The 9,307-nt window shown below is 57.2% G+C and overlaps 2 protein-coding genes across 2 annotated transcripts in view; one reads left to right on the top strand and one right to left on the bottom strand.

Annotated features, from left to right (window-relative positions):
• CHGG_03236 (uncharacterized protein) overlaps window positions 1–2,664 on the top strand; it is a gene marked incomplete at both ends in the record, with an annotated part of 4,774 nt that extends 2,110 nt beyond the window's left edge. The window contains 2 exons of the mRNA XM_001229751.1: window positions 285–397; window positions 454–2,664. Coding sequence (XP_001229752.1) covers window positions 285–397; window positions 454–2,664 — 2,324 coding nt within the window. The remainder of the gene's footprint in view (window positions 1–284; window positions 398–453) is intronic.
• A 2,888-nt stretch (window positions 2,665–5,552) lies between these two features.
• CHGG_03235 (uncharacterized protein) lies at window positions 5,553–7,803 on the bottom strand (the record flags this gene model as incomplete). Its single annotated transcript, XM_001229750.1, has 2 exons — window positions 5,553–6,821; window positions 7,024–7,803. 2 exons carry the CDS (start codon window positions 7,801–7,803, stop codon window positions 5,553–5,555), a joined length of 2,049 nt encoding a protein of 682 aa, XP_001229751.1.
• Between the last annotated feature and the right edge of the window lie 1,504 nt (window positions 7,804–9,307).

Below are 9,307 nucleotides of genomic sequence, written 5' to 3'. Positions count from 1 at the left end.
GCGTTCGATAAAAAAAAAAAACTGCCAGGGATCGTCACTCAACATCGCGCCCCGGGAGTGCCTTTTCACAATGCCGACCACCCAACCCAGCCACCCACCTTCCCCCCCCCCTCCTCCCCCTATCCCCCATCCTTCTTTCTCCCCTTCCTTCCTCCATATTTGGCCTATATGATCTCTATGATCCATATGGTCCATATGATCTCCACTGCATGCATGCCTACCAGCGCTCCGTGGAGGCGTCCTACCCGGGCTTAGAGGCCCTGTTTTATATAGAGACCGTCCAGGATGGCCCGACCAGTACCTCGCAGCGGACGAGCGCGCCGGCCTGCAGGCGAAGAAGGACGAGCAGCCGCACAATACGGCACGTAGCTATGCGGCAAAACAGCGGGAGTGGAAAGTACGGCGGGCGTATTCCTGTTCTTCCTACCTACTAACCAGTTGCCCTTGATATAGAAGTGGTGCCTCACGCCGCGTGTGGCCGAGGACGGCTCGGCTTATACCTGGCCAGACGGGGAGCTTGTAACCCCGGATAAGCTAGCCGCGTGGCTGAAAGAGGATATCCTCCTACGGCGGGTAAAAGTGCCGGCGGTACGGCCTAATAAGCCGCGCGGCGCGTTCCGCCGGCGGGCGAAGACGGCGACGGATGCCGACGATGATGCCGAGGCTGCGGCCTTGGCCGAGGCCCAGGTTCTGACGGAGACCATAAAAGTACCGCTAGAAGAGGCGGTGCAACTCCTTGCGGATGACAGAGAAGATTACAACCCGCCGGCTACCTTTGCGCCTGTGGGGGAAGAAGACAAGGCCGCCGTCGAGGGTACCCTGTTAACGAGGAGCACCGCAGACGCCTATGTCGCAGCCGTTCTCGAGCTCTGGAGGCTGCAGGTTGCACATGGGAACCCTAACGTTGAGAACCCTCGCGGCGCGGCCGTACGCGGGTTCCTCGAACAGTGCGGCCGGCAGCGCGGCCGCCTCGACCGGGAGACCTTCCAAGACCGCGGCGCCGATGGGATCCAGGCCGGTTACTCGCCCGAAGAGTGGCTGCGAGTGCAGACCACCGTGTTAGGCGGAACGGCCCAGACGCCGCAGAACCTGCGCACCCGCGTCGACCTCCTTTTTGGTCATTACTACCTTCTCCGAGGCGAAAACCGCCGTAAGATGGAGCTGGCCGACCTCTCCCTGCTGGACTACCCGGCTTCCGAAGGCCCGACCCCGTGCGGCTGCCTTGTCAGCCTCCTCCGAGACGGGAAGATGAACAAGACGGCGAGGAAGGAGTTCATGGGCTCGCTCCGCCACAAAAACCCACTGCTCTGCACGCAGGGCGCCCTTGCACAGCTCTTCTTTTGGCGGTGGCATATCGCTGGCGAAGACCCGCCTTCCTTTCGGCGCCGACAGGATTGGTATAGGATCAAAGTCCTCGTCGGGCGGGACCGCGAACAAGAACTCTCGTACCCGGCGCAGCTGCAAGAGACTTGGCGCATCTTCGGGGCAGCCGGTATAACCGCCGCCAAAAAGACGCACCTTCCGCGCCGGACCGGTGCGCAAGATGCCGAGACGCACGGCTCATCTCTCGCTCAGATTTCGCAGGCCGGCCGTTGGAACCAGAGCGTCCTCGTGAAGGCCTATCTCACCCACCTCCCCCGCGAATTCATGCGAGTCGTCGCCGGCTTTTCGGCCAAGGCAGGCGACTACTTCATCGCCCGCGCGGCCCACGAGCCGCCGGCTGCTCTCCAGAAGCAGCTTTGGCCTTGGATCGAGGAGTGGGAGCCCCGTTTCGCGGCCCGGGCGTGCCGAAAGCGCTGGGCGGAAGGCGGCCTCGACGAAGACGACTTAGCCGCGGACGGCTTCCTTAAACTGATGCGGCGGCTGCGAACCGTCTTGTTGCAGGACCTGGCCGCCTTGCAGCCCCGTTTCCCCTCGCTTCCCTTCTTTGCGCACCCCCCCTTTTTCGGGCCCGAGTGGGACGGATTCGTCCTGGCGGTACGGTCCGACGCAAGCGCAAGCGAGCCGCCGAACCTGCTTCTACAGCGGGCTTTGCCCGAGATCAGTGCCGCTTTCGAGAGCTCCCGCGACGCAGTCTTGCATAATAGCGACCGGCTGATCGGCGGTCTAGAACGCCGGCTAGATGACCAGTTCAAGCGTCTTGATAGCCGGCTCAACAGCTTCCAAGAGAGCCTAGACGCCCTCGTCCAAGGCCGGCTCCCCATCACTGTTACGGGATACCTTAGACCGCTACCGCCGCTAGAAGGGCACCCGGGTGGGCCGGCTGTCTCGGATGCGTTGGGTGCCCCGGTCCCCCCGGTCCCCCCGGCCCTAGCTGTCCGACCCGAGCCGAGCCCGCCTATTTTTACGGCTTTGACGAAGGCCTATACGGTAAATGATGTGTGGAGGGACTGGAAAGAGGGAGTGGCCGGCCGGCCGGCTGTACAGGAGCTAGAGGAACGGTGGGGGAGCCGGTGGCGCCCGGGCAGCAAGATTCGGGTCCAATTCTGTCGTCGGAAGGTTATTTGGGACAAGATTTTCACGCTCGTGGCGCGCGGCCAAAACGAGGACGAGGCTGTCGCGGAGTTGGAGCGGCTGCGGGCGGGCCGCAGTCTTAACCAGCTTGTAGACGTCCTGCTGAAGCAGCGCCGCCGAAGGAAGGCCGGGAAGGCCGGGGCGTCCTAATAAACGGGGCAGAGAGCCGGAGGCGCTTTCTGACGCCTTCGGAGCTGTCTTCTGTTTTCCTTTTTTTTTTTCCCTTTTCTTCTCACTCATCCACTACATACATATATAGCCGTAGCCGTACCGGAAACAAAAATTGAATCGACTTGGTGTATAACTATGCAGCCTCTGTATTCGTCTTCGTCCTGTATTCGCCCTTCAATTGCCTTCTCGGCTTTCGTTCGCCCGGGCCTGGCTAGAGGGGAAAAAAGGGGCCCGGGGAAAAGGAAGGGGGTTGAGAAATCGCTGCCGATTGTAGGAAATCACTCAGCAAAACCGACCTACGATAAGTTCTGCTTATCAATGTCAAGGCATGGGTCAAGGAAAATCCCGTGGATCCGGAATGTATGTATTGATGAGTCTGTTGATTGTTGTTGGTGCCGCTCGCTATATACTAACACGCACACACATCTATCTATATATCGTTAACGACAACAGTCTCCCTTTGAGATACCTCTTACCACCATGTCCACGACTCATTGTGACGAAAGCAGCGAAAACAGAGAAAACAGAAAAAACACCGACGCCAACTACATGTAGATAACCATTATTGCCCCCGCTCAATCACCTCTTTCCTCTGCCTGGCCAAGTCTGTCAATCGCAAGGGAAGGGATCATGCACTGGGCAGTCGTCGCGCACCAGGCCGAAACGACCGATCTCCCGGCAGAGCATGCAGTCCGGCGGCGGGTAGGAGGCCGGGAACACGGCATATCCGGGAGGTCGGAGAAGCCACGAGTGTGGCGGGAGCCCGTTGCCGTCGGCCCAGTCCGCCTCATGTTCCCCGGTGGGTAGCAGGGGGCAAGTGCAGGAGCTGTGGATGGCCTTGTACCACGATAGGGTGATGGGGCACCACAAAACGGGCGGGGGGGCTCTTGCTGGAAGGCGAAACCGGTACCACGACGAGGCCTAGGTGTCCAGCTGGGGCGCCAAACGGGATACCGGCGGGGGCGCTGGCACGCCCGGAACCGGTGGCTGATCCTCCTCGGCCGGTGGGAGTTTGCGCCAGTGGTAGCCGGCAGGCGCTGTTGGTACGCGATGGAGTTTCGCGCACGTGGGGAAAAAAAAGGGCCAAACAGAAAGCCGGAAGGTCCGGTATGGGGTCTAACGGCAGGTAGTAGATCTGGGAACCCGCGATGGGTAGCGCCAGGATGGAAGGCGGCCGGGGGTAGGAGTGGGGGGCTGGAGGATGTGGCGGCGCGCGAAGGGGAAGGGGGTTGAGGAAGCCTAAGGGGGACGGATCCCCGCGAGGGGTTGGTGGCCGGCCGAAGAAAAGGCCATCAAGCAAGAAGGATGGCAGGATGTCGGACCCGGGAGTCGGAATACGGAATACTAGGAGAAGAGGAAGGAGATGGAAAGGCGGGCATTGCGAGTTGGGCAAACGACATTTGGTATAGGTGGGGTGCCTAAGTTTTCGAGGGAAGAAAGGTGAATCCGGGGTCGCTGTTTGTGGGGGAGAAGAATGGGACAGGCCGCCGAGCTCAAGAGGAAGGGCAGCAGTACGTATATAAGTACGCTAGCAAGAGTCATGACTCTCCGATGGGCTGTAGGTCAGCGGTAACCCCAGATCTGTGCGTGGTTGAGTGCGGGGGAGGCCGGGCAAGCCCGGAGGTGCGAGTACATACCTACCTAGTACCTACCTATCTACCTAGGTATTCATCCTCATCGCTGATCGTTGGTGTCAGTTCAGCATCCGATCCATCATCGAAGGAGGGGTATGATGTTAAGTACCGAAACAGGCTTCTGGGATATGGGTGGGTGCGGCGGTTAGTTGACGCAGTACAGTCTGTGACTTGGATTTCACAACGATAATACTCATTCGCTCTCAACTCTGAAGTACACACACACACACACACACACACAATTTATTCCGCCCGGCGGGCCTAACCCGAAAGGGCAACTATCATGCAATCTACTAATACATATCCTAAAATGGATCCTGATCTCATGAAATATACAAAAGACAGTCGCTAGCGAAATCGGCTTCCGCTTTTCTCTTTCACATCTTTCTGTCGCACGGACCATTTATGCATCTAACCATCCACACCGTGTGCCCTCGCACGCGCTCGTGTACACGCTGTGTTACGATGATTGTAAGCCAACCGGGAACTGTTAGTCAACCTGGCACAGTAGAGACCGAAATCAGTGTCCAGATTTTCAATGTTCAAAGATTGTCAGTCAGGCCAGTTTTGGAAGTGATTGTGACTCACTCAGTGCGTGGCAGCCCACAGCATAGAGTGACCAGTGAGCTGCGAAGCTGGCTGCAGCTGAAATGTCGCAAGCACAAAATGCATTAACTAGCCGTTTTAGGCGCCGTTGGACGTGCGAAGTTGTATACGAATCATAAAAATATGGTTATATACATACATAACCTTAGGTGAAGGTGACAACCCGATAGATATAGTATTGTGCACTTGCAGGGTCGGTGACAATATGTCACGGTTATGGTCGCATAACCAAGCGGGACCTCGCTGGGAGCGGCATCGGCTAATCAGGGACGGATCGTGAAGAGAATTCACCATCCCAGAGTCACCAGTCAGAACAGGATCGTTAGATAGATAAGACGATCCAGGAGCATAGGTACGAAGGTACCTAGAGGCCGAGATAGTATATAGTCACTCGTTCTGGAGAGCTCTGGGAGTTCTCCAGTTAGCAAATCACAACTACAGTTCGCTACAAGCTCGAGAGCCTACTGTCGAGACAAGTCTTTGTTGTGCACCTTTTGGCTGCACCGAACCTAAGCACCCTTGAGAGAATACCTTCAACCGAAGCTGAACCCTAACAGGACGGGTCCAGAGACAGGTTCGTCACACAATACCTTTAAAAAAAGGAAAAAGGAAAAAGAAAACCGGTATCTAGCTACTCCACTTGGCTACAGTGGCCAAGGACGACCGAGTGTATGGATGGTCTGCGCCAAGGATTCGCTGCTGAGCCTGAGCACAGTCCTCTATCAATGCCAAAGCATCTGTGTGTCGACCTTGACCTTTCCAAGTAAACGCAAGGTTGTTCATGCTCGTCAGCGTGTCTGGGTGGTCGGCCCCGAGCTTGGTCTTGCTCGTCTCCATCACCTGCACAAACAGCTTCTCGGCCTCCTCCCACCGGCCCTGGTTCCTGTATGTCGATGCCAAGTTGTTCATGCTCGTCAGCGTGTCTGGGTGGTCGGCCCCGAGCTTGGTCTTGCGAGTCTCCATTACCTGCACGTCCAGCTTCTCGGCCTCCTCCCACCGGCCCTGGTTCCTGTATGTCGATGCCAGGTTGGCCATGCTCATCAGCGTGTCTGGGTGGTCGGCCCCGAGCTTGGTCTTGCTCGTCTCCATCACCTGCACAAACAGCTTCTCGGCCTCCTCCCACCGGCCCTGGTTCCTGTATGTCGATGCCAAGTTGGCCATGCTCATCAGCGTGGAAGGGTGGTCGGCCCCGAGCTTGGTCTTGCGAGTCTCCATCACCTGCACAAACAGCTTCTCGGCCTCCTCCCACTGGCCGCGGTCCATTTGGACCAGAGCAAATAGTGATATACTCGCAAGAGTCGCCATATTCTCTGCACCCAACTTTTTCTTGCGAACATTTCTCGCCTTGCCTAGCATCTGCTCTGCAACTTCATATCTCCCTTGCGACCATGCATACCATCCCCCGTTATGCAAAAGTGTCGCCCATATTTCGACTGTCTCTTCGCTGGGTTGGTAACCAAGGGCCACTTGAACGTGCGCGAAGAGACTCCAGCACTTCACCCAATTCTCGTACTCCCCTGTCGGGAATGACGCTGCCATTTGCTCGATAAACTGCTGCTTGAACGTTTCCTGCTTCCGAAACGTTTCCAGCCACTTCCTCATCGACAGCTGCACGAGCCCATGCATCTCAAACTGGTCCCCCGCCTCATTCACGACGATAAGATAGTAGTCCCGTAATATTGCCACATCGTCTTCGAACCGACCGTCCATCTCGTCATCGCTGCTGTCGAATCCCGAGTCTTCTGCATCTTCGGAACCACTTGCTCGAGTTGCGGTTTTGGTCTGCTTAGAGGACTTGAGGAGCGACTCCGGAATGCCTTGTCGATCAAAAAAGCTCATAAGCGAAAGGAGATCCGCCGCAGAAGGCCGCTCGGACCGAATATGGTCAAAAGATATCTGCCATGTCGTGAGAATCGCGTTCGACGCGCCTCCATCCCGACGTTAGTTCCCAGCATCATGCTCTAAAAGCCTGCTCCTTTTGCGCTCAGACTCCTGGCACTCAGAAAAGGTACTTCTCGAGAGAGCTTCGCGGTGCCCTTGCCTGTATGTAGGCGGCAGCCTGGCTGATGGCTAGCGGAATAAAGTCGAGCGCGCGTACAAGCTTGGCTGCCGCATCGGTATTCAGGATTGATCCCAGCTTCCTCTCCAGGAGCGTGAGGGCGTCCATCTGCACCATCGGTCCGACCTCGATGATGTTTTGGCGGCGTCCGGTCAGCCTGGAAGCCAGGTCCTTATTGCGTGTTGTGATGATGATCGACCCGTTTCGACTCTGTGGTAGGAAGTCTGCAAATGGTTTCCTGTTGCATACGTTGTCGCTACTGTAGAATACATTGCGGTCGTCGGCGCTGTCAAGGATTATGATCCATCTGCCGTTCCGCTCGTTGGACAGCCAGCCGTAGACAAGCTGTGGGATGTCGGCCCCGGGCTGGTTTCGGCCTGGTAGCTTGACGTCGTCGGCAATCTTTCTGAAACCCTCTTCGACACGCGCCTGCGTGCCGGCGTGGACCCAAAATACCCATCTGTCAAGATGCCCCGCGGCGATCCGGTGCGCATATTCAATGGCCAACTGCGATTTGCCGACACCGCCCAGGCCCACGAGGGCCACACGGCCGGCCAGCTCGGAACAGCGCTCGTCGATTTGATCGAGAATGTCTCCACGGTTGACGAAATCGGGGTCGCGGGAGAAGGGGATGGTCGCGAAGGGAATCGGCGGCGTTTCCCGTCTTTCTGAGATCTGAACATTAGTGGGGCATCCCATCGGGCTTCTGCACGGTGCCACGGTAATCTTACCCGGCGGGGGGAACTCGATCGACCCATAATTGTACCCCACCTGGAGACCATGGTGGTTGGACCCGAAAGACGCAGACATTTGTGCCATCGTTGGCGATCGAGTCGATTGATTGTCCATATACACTTACAGTACTGTAGAACAGTCAGCTGTTGGTATGATGTTTCGCTGTCAGGGTGGTTTTGCGGCTGAACTTCTTCACTCTCAGCTGCCCTCCAGCCACAGCCAGTGTGGCGTAGCGTAGCTCACGACTCAGACACGGACGACCACACAGCATCAGATCACCGCCGCATATATATGGCTCCGCAAAACTACTTATATGACTCTCGGGTTGTCCTCTTTTAGCCAACGCTACGTATATAATCACATTCTTAGTTATCCCTACTGTGTAAGCCCACTGCCTGACAAACAGCGACACGGAGACCGTACCCGCATCGTCCGAAATGCGGCGACGGCAGACGACGGGCGGGCCGGCAGTCGAGCAGCAGCAGCTAGAACCATCGTCATCCAGCACTTGGTCAAGGAAGCCAGACGTGCCCTCTCTTATCTATTAACCTAACCGTTGATGGAAGAGCCGGGTTCGGCTTATTATTCGACCACGGTCATCGTAATAACAGCCATTTCTGGCTGACAGTCCAGGTTGGCTGAAGGTCATCCATCGTAAAACTACGTTGTTGCATTACCATGTATATCCTGCCTGGTATGTACAGTCAATGTGTGCGAGGGCACACGGTGTGGCTGGTTAGATGCATAAACGGTCCGTGCGCCAGAAAGATGTGTGAAAGCAAAGCGGAAGCCGGTTTCGCTAGTTAACTAGTGACTGTATAATCATCCTTTTCCTTCTTGACCTCTCGCGGTGACCCCTGAGCTGCTTCTTTGGCTCAAGACCCAGGGTTAGGGTCAATTTGTCTCTCTTACTACAACCTGGCAGCTCAGCCCGAGCAACAAAGCACGAACCGAACGCAGGCAGCCAGCCTCGAGAGACAATTGTCCGCGACATTGCTCACCTCGCCACCACGATTACGGATTGTGATACCTCCACCGTGCAGCTGCCGTCCCCAATGGGCCGCCCGACGTCATAATTAGCACCGCGGCCACACCAATTGCGCAAAGTTGAAACGAAACACCCATCCTCCGAAAACCAACCCCCAAACAAACAACCCAACCTTTCAATAATAATAAACAAAAAAAGAAAGAAAAAAAATGGCGACCCAACTCCCCCCAAACATCGACCTTCACCGCCATCCCCTCCTCCGCCGGCCCTCTTTCTCCTCCACCGCCAACCACAGCCACCAATCCCCCCGCCCAACCACCACAACCAGCCCACCCCTACCCACTCCAGCAACCCCCTCCCCCTCCTCAACAACAGCCTACACCCTCCCCCAAATCCGCACCATCCACGCCGCGCTCCAGCGCCAAGCAGGCGACGCCGCCGGGCGTCTGCGCACCCAAGTCGGCGGCTCGTACCGCGAGCTGCTGGGCACGGCGACACCATCGTCGCCATGCGCGCCGACATGGATGCGGTGCTGCTGGGGCTGGGGGGCATGTGGGCACGGTTGTTGGGCCGGGGGTAGTGCTCCGGGAAAGTGCGCGG

Source organism: Chaetomium globosum, genomic scaffold (genome assembly GCF_000143365.1).
Source record: "Chaetomium globosum CBS 148.51 scaffold_2 genomic scaffold, whole genome shotgun sequence".
Classification (NCBI taxonomy): Eukaryota; Fungi; Ascomycota; class Sordariomycetes; order Sordariales; family Chaetomiaceae; genus Chaetomium; species Chaetomium globosum.
The sequence above is the reverse complement of the archived record's forward strand: the minus strand, read 5'-3'. Positions and strand labels throughout refer to the sequence as shown.